The 17,191-nt window shown below is 43.9% G+C and overlaps 1 protein-coding gene across 3 annotated transcripts in view; it reads left to right on the top strand.

Moving 5' to 3' along the window:
* RPAP1 (RNA polymerase II associated protein 1) overlaps positions 1 to 17,191 on the top strand; it is a 251,935-nt gene that overhangs the window by 201,639 nt on the left and 33,105 nt on the right. For all 3 annotated transcript variants that reach the window (XM_069208759.1, XM_069208760.1, XM_069208758.1), the window contains exons 19-20: positions 6,559 to 6,754; positions 11,122 to 11,271. In XM_069208759.1, coding sequence (XP_069064860.1) covers positions 6,559 to 6,754; positions 11,122 to 11,271 — 346 coding nt within the window. The remainder of the gene's footprint in view (positions 1 to 6,558; positions 6,755 to 11,121; positions 11,272 to 17,191) is intronic.

Here is a 17,191-nt window from a genome sequence, read left to right as displayed (position 1 = left end):
TTCCTATGGGCTAGGACTTGAGGAAGATTGGGAAGGACCACTGGACTCTGAGGAATACCTGCCCCTAGACCCCCAAAATGAACTGGTGTGAGAAACTGGTGGATGCCAATGGACTGGACACCTTCCCAGATACTGCCATGGTCTCTCCTCCTAATGTGCCTATGGAGAAAGGGAGTCTCTTTTGCTATGGTGGTGAGAATGATGTCTGAGGTCCTGAACCTTAGCCTGCCCTCAGTAGAAGTCAAGACTAATGTCTTGACAGAGCTGTTTGAGCCGGGATTTACCCCTTCAGACCCACTTCTTCCATTTAATGAAGCCCTTATAGATGTCCTGCTCGGGCCTTGACCAAGACCTGTACAGGGGCTTCTGTCAGCAGGACAATTGCTTGCCACCATTGCCCCGTTCTGTGGGACCCCAGTTTCCTCACACAACACACTACCCCAGAGAGCTTGGTCCAAACCTCCACATCCTGTGTAATTCCTTTGCGCATTCCCATCCACCCCACCAGAAGAGGCTGGGCACCTTAGGCAAGAAAATGTTTTCTTCCGCCAGCCTGGCACTATGGTCTGTAAACACTGGGTGCCTTTGGGCCATTACTCCCATACACTTTGGGATTCGGTTGCCCAGGTGCTGTCCATCATCCTAGAGTAAGTCCAGGCCATCCTCTCCCAAGATATGGCAGACTGGAGAGATGTAGCAAAGTTCACAAACCGTTCTGGGTTGAACATGACCTACTCACTAGGAAGAGTGATTTCTTCCTGGGTTGCATGAGGATGACTGGCTTTTCAGAGGATCTCCAAGCTTCACCTATGGACATGCCCTTTGATGTCACCTGTTTCTTCCGGACAAGGCAGACACAGTAGGGTAGTGCTTCAAGGATAGCAGAGCTACGGTCAGGTCCTTGGGCCTTTCAATGGTCCACCACCAACCCCAGTTCACCCTGACACCACGGCACGCAAGCTCCTCAGTCAGTGAGTCGGGCAGCCAGAGGTCGGGCCAGTCCACCACCTCCTTGGCAGCCTCCAAAGCTCTTTAGTTCGCCCTCCAGCCATCACGGGCAACAATTGAGAGGCAGCATACGCCATCACCGGTACCACTTGGAGGTCGATAACATCGGACCGCTGTGTTCACCAGGTTATCTGAAGGGGCTACTCCCTCTCTTTCGTGACTTACCTTCCATCCATGCCACCCTCTTGTGACAGGCTGATTGAGGACCATCTTGCCTTAATCCACCAGTAAGTGGCGGCTCTCTTGACCAAGGGAGCCATGAGGAGGATCTGACACCAGAAGTATGTTCTGGTTGTTATTGCTACTACTTTCTTGTGCCCAAAATGGATGGAAGCCTTCATCCTATCTTATCCTAGATCTGCGCCCTCTCAATTTCTTCCTGTAACTATTCGCACAAGTTCTGTCTGTCCTCGACCCTGGAGACTGGTTTGTAGCGTTGGACTTGCAGGATGCATACTTCCGCATTCTGGTCTTGCCTGCCCACAGACATTACTTGTGGTTGGTGGCCAAGAGCACTTTCAATTCGCCATGCTCCCATTCAACATTACCAGTGCCTTTAGGGTGTTCACCAAGGTGATGGCGCTGGTTGCAGCTCATCTAGATAGATCAGGGATCCATTCTATCTCTATCTCCCCTTCCTCTGTCTCAGTGATTGGCTGTTGAAGTCTTCTACTACCTGCAAACAACAGTGGACCTCTTACACTTGCAAGGGTTCACCATCAATGTGCCAAAGTCACACCTGACTTCTTTCAGGCGCTCCTTTTCAGCGGAGCTGTTGTAGACACGGTGCAGTTTTGTACTTATCCTCCTGAATGACAAGTCTAGGATTTCAGGCTATGATACCGATGTTTCAGCCTCTATCCTGGGTTTCGGTGGGACTGACTCTGAGGCTGCTAGGCCTCAGGGCCTCCTGTATCCTGCTTGTGACACATGCCCACTGGCATATGTGGTCTCTGCAGTGGGACCTGAAGTTTCTAGGGGCGTAGCATCAGGGGAATCTCTTCGACATGGTCCAGATACTGGAGAGAACTGCAAAAGATCAGCAGTGGTGGTTAACGAACCACGATTAGGTCAGCGGCAGACTCCTCTCTCTTCCCCATACAGATCTGTCAGTAGTGACAGGTGTGTCACTCCTGGAATGGGGTGTCTTTCTGGGAGAGGTGGAGATCAGAGTCCTCTGGCCTCCGGTGGAATCTAGACTCCACATCAATCTACTGGAGCTCTGGCCGATCCGACTGGCATTGAAAGCCTTCTACCCTCCATCAAGGGACGGCTAGTTCAGGTGTTCACAGACAACACCACCACCATCTGGTACTGCAGCAAACAAGGCGGGGTGGGGTCGTGAACCCTTTGTCAAGAGGCTTGTTGGTTGAACACCGGATGGGCTTTCTGAACTCCAGGTCAGACAAGCTCAGCTGAAGATACCTAGCAGATCACAAAATGCATCTCCATCTGGAGGTGGTGTGAGGTCTCTTTCAACACTGGGGAGAAGCTTGGTTAGATCTGTTCACCACTGTCGAGAAGGCTCAATGTCAACACTTCTGCGCACTGCAGCTTACGAGGCAGCTCCTGCTCTGAAATGCTTTTTGTTTCAAGCGCAGCTCAGGCCTTATGTTCGCCCCGCCCATACCACTCCTGTCCAGAGTTCTCAAGAAGATCAGTAATGACCGGGTCCAAGTTATCCTTGTGGTTCTGGACTGGACTTGGAGAGTTTGGTATCCTGATCTATTCAGCCTTTACCATCGATCCTCCGATCAGGCTGCCTCTCCGGGAGGATCTCCTGTCGCAGCTGCAGGAAAGGGTTCTCCACCCAAACCTGGTAACACTCTGCCTTCATGCATGGAGATTGAGCGGTGACATCTTTCGACTGAAGTCTGCAATGTTATCTTGGCAGCCAGACCTCCTTCCACAAAGACGATATACGCCTGTCGCTGGGGAAAGTTCCAGAAAAGCAAGTCAACACCCTTTCTCTTCCCCTTTCTCAGGCCGTTGTATTAACTTATTATTTTGCCCAGCAAGTCTCGCCCTTGGGCACCTTAAAAGGCTATCTTTCTGCCATTGCAGCCTTTCTGCGGTTGCCATATCCGCCATCACTGTTCAAATCCCCTTTTGTAAATATGTTTTTGAAAGATCTTCAACATATGTTTCCACCTATACCCTTCATCATGCCTCAGTGGGACTTCAATCTAGGACTCACCTTTCTGAATTGTGCTGTTTTTGAGACACTACACAACTGTATTCTCAGGCTCCTTACCATCAAGACGGCCTTCCTAGTTGCAGTAACATCTGCCCAGAGGCGAAGTGAACTCCAGGCTTTGTCGTATGAGCCTCTGAACATAAACATCTTACCCAAACAAGCTGGTTCTTTGCACTAGAGCTTCCTTCCTGATGAAAGTTGTCACTCCGTGTCATGTAGGCCAGTCCATCACCCTACCTACCTTTTACTCTCCCCTGCATCCTTAGGACCCAAAATGAGCATTGTCTTTCTACCTTGATCGCACAAAAGAGTTCCAGGTGGATGACCAGCTATTCGTGGGGTATGTGGGAGCGAAGAAAGGGGTCGTTTTCTGCATTAGAATCTGCTACGCACTGGCCACGATGCAACCCCCTGAGGGTTTGCATGCTCATTCCACCAAAGCTAAGGTTGCAACCACTGCGTTAGCTTGTGGAGTTCTGGTCCTGGACATCTGCCCGGCAGCAATGTGTACTTCTCTGCACAACTTCACTAAGCACTAGTGCCTGGACAGTCAGGTCTGTCTGGAAGGGCACATTGCTCTTCGGTGTTGCAGAACTTTTTAGTGTGAAGCAGTTTCACAGGCACACCTTTTGGGGAGGTATTGCTTGGATATCTATTCTAAAGTAAGGAATCTGCAGCTAGAAGTCTATCAGATGAACAAGTTACATACCTTTGGTGATGCCTTATCTGTTTGAGACTCTGTCTTGCCGCATATTTCCTACTGAACCACCCATCCTCCCTGCTCTGCAAACAGATTTCTAGGGAAAGGGTTTTTTCACTTTCAGGGCCCTAGATTTCCACACCAGTGGTCAGTGGTGTTTGTGGTTCCGCACTTGTGACGTGGAAAGTCGTGAAAAGAAACTGACATCAGCATGCTGGGGTGGTGCCTATATAGACACTGTGCACGTCACCTCTGGGGTGGACAGTGCCAACGATGCCACACACAGCCGAACAACACCACCTACTGGTGCACAGGTGTACTGTTCACGAAAACATTTCCTGATGTAGTCTGACACCTGGAATAATCGTAAAGTAAGGAATCTGCGGCTAAATAGAATCATAAAGAATTTTTCACTGATGTCTGTCAGTATGGTAGAACCTGCTGACTTAGCCACTTTAATTTTGAGGTTGAGTGGTGAAAATAAATCTACTGCAGAGGTATAGGTATGTGCCTGAGGAAGCAAACCATCTTATGAAAAGGATATGTTATGATGTTACATAGCAATGTGGAAAAAATGTGCTGTGTACTGCGGACAGAAGGATATAACAAATAATTAGGCAGCGGTGGCTGAGGTTTAATTGTATTTGTTTGTAATGAGAAATGAAAGATCATTGCAGGTGTCAAAAGCAGACCAATCAACCTATTTGAAGAATGGTGTGCTGGTTTCTCTATTCTAGGCCCCGTCGTCAAAATTACTTTTTGTCAGGACACTTAAGGGTTTCAAAACTTCCATCAACAATTTTACTGTGGTGCTTACTAATACATTGTGTCAGATAGAAGTCTCCCTAAGGGATTAATTAGGCACTTAGGCCATTTGTGAATTATGTACATTTTACTGTGTATTGTGTTCTGGCTTTATTTTATAAGACACTGATAACCATACCCATAGTAGTAACAAAGGACTGATTAGTGAATTACTCAAATGTTACTTTGCAAACAGCTATTTTGCACCTGGCAGTAATTACATGGGCATTATTGTGAAACGTAGGTGCAGCATGGTTTAATGAATCCTTTAGGTAACCATCTATATGACACCTGTGTATTTTAGCCTAGGTTTTCGAGGATAATTCAGGCTTTACCTTAAAATCACAATACTAATTGAATTATTGTGTCACCTTTTGAGATGAGTTATAGGTGCACTGTCAAAGAACTTTTGTCTCAAGTGGCATTCGTAATCAGCACTTCAGCTTTACAGAGAGTGAGTTACGCTACGTAGAAAAGAGTCCATCCTCATACAGAAGATAAATATGGTTCTCAGAACACATCTATCTTTTCTACTAAAAGTGATTCATGCCAATTAATCAGTTGGCCTACCAACATAATTCTGCAATAACTAGCAGAGACATCACTCCAGGCATTAGATACTTAGAGAGCATGTGTCTGTTTCTGGACAAAACCAAGATAAATACTAACATTTTATACATTGAAATTAATGACCAGCAACAGAGTAATCCACTTACAAACATTGAAACTGCAAAATGGATAGTAAATTGCTGCAAGCACGCCATCTCACATTTCAGCCACAAGCAAAATCAACCAATATAATGATCAGTTGTGGTTTTGTGAAAACATTTCTGTTCGCAGAGAGTGCAGACCTGATCCGGGATTACTTTTAGCACTTCTGTTTTTACTGCTCGCATGTTCATGCATGAAAACAACCAGTGGTTCGACAGACTGTATTGTGGAACCTAACTACAACCACTCCATCATCACACTTTCCTCCTGCTGCTGCTGCACCTCTGAAGTCTGTACACAGCTTGTGAATTAAATATTGGTTATTGAAGAAAAACTTCAGTATAGGTAACAATAAATACGCAGGTGCCTCTTTTATAGATTCACATGCCACCCACCCGGCTTCTGCGTGAGATTAGAAGGTAACAGATGTGTTCGGTTGAAGACTCCAGCTAACCCTGATGTGCCAGTGCTCATCCTTGCGTCTGCTATACATACAAGCATGCACATTAACCTCCAAATACAACTTGTGCTTGAGTGGCCCTTGTTATTGTATCGAATACACATAAGTACGATTTTCAGACATCTGCTCATGCACATTCCTGAGTCATGGAGATCCAGCTTTTGAAAGGTCACACATGCACATTGCTTCCAGATAAACTCCTGATCGGGCAACTAAACAGCTCATCACCTGCAGCACTGAATCTTCTTTTCCACATAGACCGAATACACATCAGACTGCATTTGGAAAAGAATATCATAGGCCCCACATCCAGACATCTGTGCATAGGAAGCAGACACTAACATATGAACATATGCTTTGCATTCAGACTCTAACAATAAATACTACTTTACTTAGTCCAGAAAATGCTTCTGTACATTTTAAACTGCTGTTGCCTTCTACTTTTGCTTGGTTGGTTGGCCCATTGCTTTGCCGAGAAACCTGATCACCCACGTTTGGTATGCCAACCCCTGGTTATGAGCAAACACTCAATAGATATGATGTGACTCCCCTACGTTCCTAGAGTAGCTCTTCACTGCTTGATATGTTTCCTTTTTCACTGATTGTCTTGTTGCTTAAGTTTGTAAAAAATATTACAACTTTGTCCTTTTACTTTTCTTCTCTTTGCCTTCTCCATAGGCCTTGCTCAGCTGTCTGTAACAAGCTCTCCTGCACTCCAGCCCCAGAATCCGTTGCCAGCATTGTGTCCTTGAGCTGCATTGGTGGGAAACCCCCAATGAACGTGGCTGGCTCCAAGTCGCCTTTCCCATTTCTCACGTCTCTTCTTTTCCTTATGAATAGTCTCACCAGCATCCACAAGGGGCTGGTAAAACAGGTAAGCATAGTATTCAACACCTGTGCCTTGATATAAGACAAACGCCACATAAGAGGCAAGATCTTTTCTGGATTTCATGATGCCTCATTCGTAAGATATTTTAATCTATCTGAAAAGAAGTACTTTGAATTCATTACTCCTAAATATGTTTTTAATCATTTTGAGATGTTTTCTTCTATTTCCCAAGCAAGCAATTAACTGATAGCTCTAAACCAGTTTGTCAGTCTGCCCACAGTCATGACCAAAAAGTATTTAAAATGCGAGGCAAATCTACTGTGCCCTTTGTAACAAATGCTAAAACTATCATTTATAGTGCATATCTTAATAACTGATTGGCCAGTGTCAGCAAAATGATGAACAGCATTGACAAAGAGGGAAATGCAATTTGCACAAATCTTAGGGAAAAAAGCATTAAGTCATGGGATTACAAGCAAAATGCTGTTTTAGATTTTGGTGAGCAGAGTACACATGCGGCTGAGTACATTGTCCATCAAACCCTAAGTCCATCTGTTAAACGTGGATGGCCCAAAATCTTTCCATGGTGAGGGCCCCCGCCTGTTCTGCCCAATCAGAAAGCTTAATTTGAGAGGTCGATGTAGTAGGATCGTTGGAGAAAGAACATGAGACTGCCTGCTCTACTTAGAGCAGATGGTTTTGTTTTCATCACTTCTGGGGGAAAAAAAACAAATCCTTTGGGAGTTTGTTTTTGGCAAAAGAAAAATGTTGATTATGCAGCTGCCTTAAAAACAGTGGCTGAGCAGCAAACTTGCAGTGCCTTTAGAGGAACCGTGTGACTGCAATTCCTCTAAAAGCAAAGAGATCACGATTGGGACAGCATTGGTCTCTGCATATGATGAGCAGTAGTCCACGAGAATGGCAGATGTAATGTCCTCCACCACCCTAGCGGACCAGCGAGTTGCCTGAAAAACTCTAAATTAGCCACTATGTGAGTATGACAGACCTTTGGGATAAAGTTCTGGTACTACCTTAGCTTGTGAATTTCACTCTTTTTATATTTTGTGGATGGCCACAATTGACACCCCCGTTAATCATACCTTCCATTTAGCTTTAGCTTTTTAGGAGAATTGTATTAGTGATGATGACAGATTTACGGGTCTCATAGTTGTTGAGAAGGACATCATTTAATGTTTTTTGCTCCTCTAGAGGATTACAAGCGTACTACAGCATTTGGTGCATTGTTTTTTTTCTTATTTGCAAACATCAGTTTGAGTGGAATAAAGTGGTGGGGGGATAAGAGGAAAGTCTGAATGAAGACATAAAGGATGAGAGCTAAAATAATACATTCCCGCCATCGCTTTTGGAAACTGTAAATAAGACCTGGGTGAGAGACTGAATGTGTATTGGGTGTCTTCATTGCAGATGTAATTTTTGATTTTGTACATTACGTAGTGTGTGGAAATCTCTTTACTATTTGATAAGATGCATGGCATGGTGAGAGTTAACGATGAGTGTGAGTGGTGGGGTACAATCTAAGTTTAATGTACCACAGAACTTTCACACTTCTGGTCTTTTTGGGTTTTATGCTGTGACACTGTTAAGTGCCATCACCCATAACTCCTTTTTAATTTTAGTATTTTCAGGGCCTTTTTTATTATATACATGATCCGTCTTCTATAATAGTAGAAGTGAAGAGGTTGGCAGCTCAGCTGCCCTAGATCTCCTTCACCGAATTGGTTTTATGTTAAAGGGGGCTGGAAACTTTTGGACCAGCACCTGCAAACCCTGGACTGCGGTAGCTAGCTAGCTTGCACTTGTCTTGGCCATCGTTGTTCCATAATTTGGTGTGGCAGGAGTATTGGCTCAGCGGACACCTACCAGTGTGTTCGGTTCACTATTGCAAGCGAGGTTCAAAACAACAGTCAGCTATTCTCAGCCTCCTTCACCCTGATGTTTGTAGAGTGAATGGCCAAGAAACTGGGGACAGCTAGTCTTGTGCCTTTTTTGCAATTTTAAAAAGTGTGCTGGGGTTACTGGTGCATGTCCCCGCGCTCGACAAAATTCGCCACGATAAGGAGGAGCACCATACCTCAAAAGTGGCCTGACGTCTGTTCAGTATTGTGATTAGGGTGCTGAGCTCTTCACATTTTGTGTGTTTTTAGGGTGAAATAGGCATGGGGGAAAAATCCTTCCCCAGTGCCCTTTCACAACTGCTCCCATATGGGAAGCAGTGTTTTTGCCCTCTTTAAGGGAAGGTGGATTTATGTTGAAAATAGGCACATGTCCCCAACCCTGCCTTATTCAAAAGGGAGGTGTATGTTTAGACCCTCCTTCTTGCATAAGGTTGGTGGTTTTGTTTATTTTGAGATAGTCTCTTCCAATCTTCATCAGCATCGGTACGGTTTTCACAATCCGGCAAGAGTTAATTCATATCTTCCTCTGGCTTGCCCAAGAGTGCTGGTGTGTTTATTTATCACCCCATATTTGTTCCATGGTCCACACTTACCTCCCTCCCCTTACCCAAGGGTGGGTGTTTTTCATTCCCATCATCACTTTGCATAAGAGCAGAGGTGGTACATGTTCCTCCTGCCTTGCCCAAGGGCGGGGATTGGATGTTAAACAAGCCCTTATCCACTTTGCCCATTTGCGGGTGTGTACTTAGAACGAGGGTAATGGAAAGGGGCCTTATGGTACCTGGCAACTTGTGTCCAGGGCAGTGGAATAGCTCTGAGCTGGCTCAACTCTCCTTCACCCTCACTTTTGGGTTGGTGAAGGAGGTCCACAACTGTTCATAGCTGTCTCTCTACCTTGTTCCCAGATGTGAACAGGCCTTCCTACTTTGCCATTGACCTAGACAAAAATGGAGCATTTAAGGGTACAGACATTTACTTAAGCTCTTTTGCACGGCTGGGATGAATCTTTGGTCTGTGCGGTGAAAGTGCATTTAAGCAAAATTAAGAGGTGTAGCAAATACCTCTGCTATCGCCCAAGGCAGGTGTGATTGTATAATTCCCCATTCCAAACTCTGAGTTGGCGGCAGGTTGTAGGGGTGCATATGATACTCGGGCATCTCCGAGCTGCTGTGATCTACCACTTTTGTTCCCCATTTGACCCTTGGAAAATTAGATGGAGGAAGGGATAATATTTACTCATCCAACCTTGGGTAAAGAGGTAATTTAAATATTTTCGATGTATTTAGAAACCGCAGAAAAAGTGCGATTGGCACTGGGGCAGCTGAACTCCCCTGTGCCTTTTTAATCCCTGCTAGTATTTTTGAAAGGCAGGGTTGTGGGCATTCCCTCCGTGGTCCTTGGGTAAGGAGGAAATAATCTCCCATCCTTAGGCAAGGCATGGGGAATATATATTTTTGAAGGGGGTGCAGCTAAGAATAACTCCCCCACTCAACGCCAAGCCCAGTGATAACTGGAGTAGTTGATGCCCTTCCCTTAACGCACCCTCCGCCCCGAGTGGCACACACTCGATCCTTGCTACGCCTTTGTGATGGGATTGAAGACCTGTGTGACAGTTAATGTTTCTCTCCAGTCTTCATGACAGGCTAGGAAAAGAATTGTGTAAGTTGGCAGGCCCAAGATCTATCCATATAAGCATAGAGTTTTTTTTAGTTTTCTCCCACTGTCTATGAGCATTGAGAGAACTGGAATATCGAACACATCTGCATAAATGGTGCTTGCATATTTTGTTGAGTTATTCCATCGTTCGTAAAGCATTTGTTGTACTTTACTGGATTTCGTTATCGTTTATGCTTACCACACTGACGCCTGCAGGAAACACTCATTTTGGTTTATCTCTCATTAATAACGATGACAATTAAATTTATCAGACCTTGGAGAGGCAACAAATGATGAAAATACTGCCAAGCCATACACATTTGGTGGATTTTTCTTAAGCAGTTTTTGTATTATGCACACCTACAGGATACCAATTCTAATTGGAAAGGGGCATGTTTGCTCCACTCTCCAGTTTATTAAAAAGTGACCAGTCTTGCACCATATTTGGCATGCGCAGGGCTTCAAATTTGGACAATGTTGCCTCCAAATCTGTGTAGCTTAATGTTCTTCATATGGAACTGATTTGAAAGAAAGCTGGTCAGAAACGCCAAAGCAGATGCTTTTCATAATATAGATGTGTTAGTACCAATAAAGAGACTGTATAATTTCAGAATGTCTGTGATCTTTCTACCCTCTGCTTTTAGTTACAATCTGCATTTTAGAATCAAAACTTGTGAATGTTTTTTGGGGAACTGTATTAGTTTGATTTACTTGCAGCACTGTAAATTAGATTATAGAAGATTATGTTTCCATGAATTTAAAAATACTGGATGATTCTGATTATTTACTCCATTCACATAAGAGTTTCTAACTATATATATATTTCTCATTCTTTTATAGTTCGCTTTTGTACTGGAGTTCAAAGAGCTGATTAATTACCTAAGACAAAGCTGGACATCTCCATCACCCAGTGTAACCCACTGCTCTTCCTGGATCCTTCGTCACGAGTACCACCTACAATACTTTGTTCTCTCGCTAGCACAGAAAGCGGTAAGCAGTCACTTTAATGTTTTTCTTGCATTTACATTGTTGTGTCATTTATTTATGACTTTTGTAAAATGCTACCTGTTAACTAGAGGGTTCACTTGCTCTTTACACATTTACTAAGGGAGATATATAAACTCTGCGATCATTCTAAATGGTAAGAAAAAGCAAGGACAACTTTCACTCTCACTTTACTGGATACCATCTTGCAGATGGACCAAACGTTATCTATCATTCTCTGTTCTGCAGGAAACCGCTGCAGATCTACTATGATGGCACACTTCACTAGCACTGCCCAGTCCTGACACAAAATCTTTAACTTTCCTTCTGGGACTTGATTGCATCTGTTTCTCTAGAACAGGGCTACCGTACACTAAAATATGCTGTGCACATTTGAAATCTGTGTTCCGCTCCATAAAGCGACTTCCTGAGATGACTTACAGACTTCTCGGTGATTGCCCTAGCTCCCCATCCAGCTTGTCAGGTTCCATTTAGCTGCTAGGAATCTCACACTTTGAAATGTAGGGAGTTGTGGCCTAGTGGCAGGAAGAAACTGGCCAGAGGCCTATATTCTAATCCAACTTTCACCATTTCACCCTAAGATTAGTTGATCACATGCAAGTCATTTTATCTTTCTGTGTATGGTGTAAAATCATGCAAACAGTGTAAATGACAAGTCTTACTATTACTCAGTTTACTACTACTCAACTTACCCAACGTCCAAAGACTGATGGCTTTTTTTGTACTGCCAGGATTTGAACTTGTACCTGAAGAACACTGCATGTTTCACCAGCAAGCGTTAAAACCTCTGATTCGGTTAAACATCGTGTTGAGTAGTACAGTTCCAGTTAAATGTGACTGTCCCAGTACATCTCAACTGAAAAACTATGTACCATACCGTTAGATCTGCGTCGTCTATTATTCGAGGAACTCCTGCACTTTATAGCTGATTGGGGCCAAGGCCTATCTCTAACCAGTAGCTAAAATAAAATATAAATTAAGGTTGTCCCAACACCTGGTCAACTTCTACGGCATCACAGATGAGTTTTTCATCTTCCTAGCACATACTCTCGCCTGAAAGCAAAGCGCCCTCAAGGGCTGCAGGTAAAGGAGTACTTCCCAACAAGTGCCCGTTAAAAAGAGACATTTTCCAAAGATCACAAACACATACTTTTTTTTGTTGAGTGCAGAGGAATCAAAAAGTTGTCCTGCAGGTTATTCTAATGGGACATCTAGGTCAGAAAATGTGTCTGTCTTCTTCCCATAGTACCTAAGCAACTGCACATGAAATACTGTGAGCTGGACTGAGAACCAAAACCACTTCTGGCAAAATATTCATAACAGCCACCATTTGGACCATGTGAGTGGGTGCAGCTAGCAAGCCTGGTCCTCGCCTGTGGATTTGAAGACAGAGAAGCTCTCCCAAAGAATATTGAGAAAAACTGGTTTAAATGGTGCAATGTAGAGCATAATTGATTATGTATGTTAGATAAAAAGAAGCCATCTAAATTGCAGGTAGTTCTGCAGGGGAGCTAATTAAGTATTGTAGTGGTTAAGGCTCTGCAGCATTTTCAAACAGCATAATTATGCCAAAGTAGAAAACCATATGTGTCTAGAATGAAACTGTGGTAGATGCAAAAAAAAAACTGGATGTAAGGAATACTCATTTGTGACAAATCATTATATCCTATGGAACTCGTAATACGACTGGTGGTATATCCGTCACTTTACCGTCACTTTTGGGATGGATTAACACCTCCTCCAAAGTTGTAATAACCCCCTAAATCTTTACATCAAATCAGATCACTTCCACATGGTAACACTTCAAGACGTGATCTCCTTGCTCAAACAACAAAACTACATGTCAACATTAGATCTAAAGGATGCGTACTTCCATATATCCATGCATCCTTCACACAGGAAATATTTGAGGTTTGTAATCCAAGGAGTACATTACCAATTCAAAGTGTTACCATTCGCGATAACAACAGCACCAAGGGTATTTACAAAATGCCTTGCAGTAGTAGCGGCACATATCAGAAGACAGCACATACACATATTCCCGTAGCTAGACGATTGGTTAATAAAAACCAACACTCAGAAACAGGGTCTTCAACATGCAAAATACGTCATAGAAACCCTTCACAAATTAGGGTTCTCAATAAACTACCTAAAATCACACTTACAACCGTGTCAAATACAACAATACTTAGGAGCGACAATCAACACAAAAAAAGGGATTGCCACTCCAAGTCCACAAAGGGTACAAGCATTCCAAAATGTAATACAAGGCATGCACCCAAACCAACAATATCAAGTCAAATTAGTGATGAAACTTCTAGGCATGATGTCTTCATGCATAGCCATTGTCCCAAACGCAAGATTACACATGCGGCCCTTACAACAGTGTCTAGCGACACAGTGGACACAAGCAGAGGGTCAACTTCAGGATCTAGTGTTGATAGACCGCCAAACACACACCTAGCTTCAATGGTGGAATCCTATAAATTTTAACCAAAGGCGGCCCTTCCAAGACCCAGTGCCTCAATACGTGATCGCAATAGATGCTTCCATGGTAGGGTGGGGAGTACACCTCAACCAACACAGCATCCAGGGACAATGGAACACTCAGCAAAAACAACTTCATATAAATCAACTAGAACTACTAGCAGTGTTTCTAGCATTAAAAGCATTTCAACCACTAATAGCCCACAAACACATTCTTGTCAAAACAGACAACATGACAACAATGTATTACCTAAACAAACAAGGAGGCACACACTCAACACAGTTGTGTCTCTTAGCACAGAAGATTTGGCATTGGGCGATTCACAATCACATTCGCCTAATAGCGCACTACATACCAGGAATTCAAAACCAGTTAGCCGACAATCTCAGTCGAGATCACCAACAGATCCACGAATGGGAAATTCATCACCAGATACTACAAACCTACTTCCAAAACTGGGGGACACCGCAAATAGACCTATTCGCAACAAAAGAAAACGCAAAATGCCAAAACTTCGCATCCAGGTACCCACAGCCTCACTCCAAGGGCAATGCGTTATGGATGAGTTGGTCAGGGATTTTGCTTACGCTTTTCCCCCTCTCCCATTCCTTCCATATCTAGTAAACAAATTGAGTCAAAACAAACTCAAACTAATACTCATAGCACCAACTTGGGCACGACAACCTTGGTACACAACACTACTAGACCTGTCAGTAGTGCCTCAGATCAAACTACCACACAGACCAGATCTGTTAACTCGACACAAACAATAGATCAGACACCCGAATCCAGCATTGCTCAATCTAGCAATCTGGCTCCTGAAGTCTTAGAATTCGGACATCTAGACCTTACACAAGAATGTATGGAGGTCATCAAACAGGCTAGAAAACCTACTACAAGACATTGCTACGCAAATAAATGGAAACGATTTGTTTATTACTGTCATAATAATCAAATTCAACCATTACACGTGTCCGCGAAAAACATTGTAAGCTACTTACTACACTTACAAAAGTCTAAGTTAGCTTTTTCATCCATTAAAATACATCTCACAGCAATTTCTGCCTATCTGCAAATTACACATTCAACTTCACTATTTAGAATCCCAGTCATAAAAGCATTTATGGAGGGTCTAAAAAGGATCATTCCACCAAGAACACCACCAGTTCCTTCGTGGAACCTCAATATTATATTAACACAACTCACGGGTTCACCATTTGAACCCATGCACTCTTGTGAGATACAATACTTAACCTGGAAAGTAGCCTTCCTAATAGCTATCACATCTCTCAGAAGAGTAAGTGAAATACAAGCCTTTACCATACAAGAACCCTTTATACAAATACACAAACCATAAAGTGGTTCTACGCACAAATCCCAAATTTTTTCCAAAAGTTATATCACCGTTCCGCTTGAATCAAACAGTGGAACTCCCAGTGTTCTTTCCAGAACCAGACTCTGTAGCTGAAAGAGCATTACATACATTAGACATAAAAAGAGCCCTAATGTATTACATTGATAGAACCAAACAAATTCGCAAAACAAAACAATTGTTTGTAGCTTTCCAAAAACCTCATGCAGGGAATCCAGTATCCAAACAAGGCATTGCCAGATGGATTGTTAAATGTATTCAAACCTGTTATGTTAAAGCAAAGAGAGAACTGCCTATTACACCAAAGGCACACTCCACTAGGAAGAAAGGTGCCACCATGGCCTTTCTAGGAAATATACCAATGACAGAAATCTGTAAGGCAGCCACATGGTCTACGCCTCATACATTCACTAAACATTACTGTGTGGATGTGTTAACAACACAACAAGCCACAGTAGGACAGGCAGTACTACAAACTTTATTTCAAACAACTTCAACTCCTACAGGCTAAACCACCGCTTTTGGGGAGATAACTGCTTACTAGTCTATGCACAGCATGTGTATCTGCAGCTACACATGCCATCGAACGGAAAATGTCACTTACCCAGTGTACATCTGTTAGTGGCATGAGACGCTGCAGATTCACATGCGCCATCCCACCTCCCCGGGAGCCTGTAGCCGTTATAAGTTGATAAAAATAAACTTGTAAATATAACACTTTTAATCACATTATGTACATACATACTTACTCCATTGCATGGGTACTATTGCTATATACACAACTCCTACCTCACCCTCTGCGGGGAAAACAATCTAAGATGGAGTCAACGCCCATGTGCAATGGAGCCGAAAGGGGAGGAGTCCCTCGATCTTGTGACTCGAAAAGACTTCTTCGAAGAAAAACAACTTGTAACACTCCGAGCCCAACACTAGATGGCGGGATATGCACAGCATGTGAATCTGCAGCGTCTCATGCCACGAACAGATGTACACTGGGTAAGTGACATTTTCCATATTGAAAAAAACTAAAGGTTAAGCCGTTCTTATAGTTAGTACCACTTTATTCTGTCTATACAAACCAATCTGAAACTAAACTACATTTAGAAATCCTAAAGTTATAATTATACATATTTATATTTTAAGCAACACCTGCAAATTATTAGTACTTGCGCACCTCCACACACAGTGTATTCAACTAGGTAGGCACAATAAATAAGCTATAACCTGCTCCTTCTCCATGCACTGCTTGTACTCCATATTATATGTTATACCGTCTAAAATTATAGCATTTAGAACAACGGTACTCAAAGTACGGCCCGCGGGCCGCCAGCGGCCCCACGGACCTAGCATGGCGGCCCGCGAGACGCACACCAAACGCCACATCATAATGACAGCAGTATGTAAACATAGAAGAGGGCCGCGGGAGCATGCTCCCGCGGCCCTCCTCTATGTTTACATACGGCGGCCATTGTTTATGGCGTTGCCCTGACGATCCTGGAAGCCAAAGCCCCATAAAAGTCAGCGCTTGCAGCTAACTTTTATGGGGCTTTGGTCGTCTGCTTCCTGTCACCGGCTCCACGTCTGCTGCCCGCCTGCCTGCCTGCTGTTCCACATTTGTGGCATCTTTACAGTGCTTTGAGTCAGGTAAGGCTCTTTGGTTATTTATTTATTTGTTTTTAATGAAGTGTGTGTTACTGGAGTAGGTGTGAGAGCAGATTGCGCTGTGTGTGTGCGCTGTGTGTGTGTGTTACTGGGGTAGGGGTGAGAGCAGATGGCGCTGTGTGTGTGCGCGCTGTGTGTGTTACTGGGGTAGGGGTGGGAGCAGATGGCGCTGTGTGCAGATGGCGCAGTGTGTGTTACTGGGGTAGGGGTGAGAGCAGATGGCGCTGTGTGCAGATGGCGCAGTGTGTGTTACTGGGGTAGGGGTGAGAGCAGATGGCGCTGTGTGTGTTACTGGGGTAGGGGTGAGAGCAGATGGCGCTGTGTGCAGATGGCGCTGTGTGTGTTACTGGGGTAGGGGTGGGAGCAGATGGCGCTGTGTGCAG

Source organism: Pleurodeles waltl, chromosome 9 (assembly GCF_031143425.1).
Source record: "Pleurodeles waltl isolate 20211129_DDA chromosome 9, aPleWal1.hap1.20221129, whole genome shotgun sequence".
Taxonomy (NCBI): domain Eukaryota; kingdom Metazoa; phylum Chordata; class Amphibia; order Caudata; family Salamandridae; genus Pleurodeles; species Pleurodeles waltl.
This window is presented reverse-complemented; position numbering and strand designations above follow the sequence as displayed.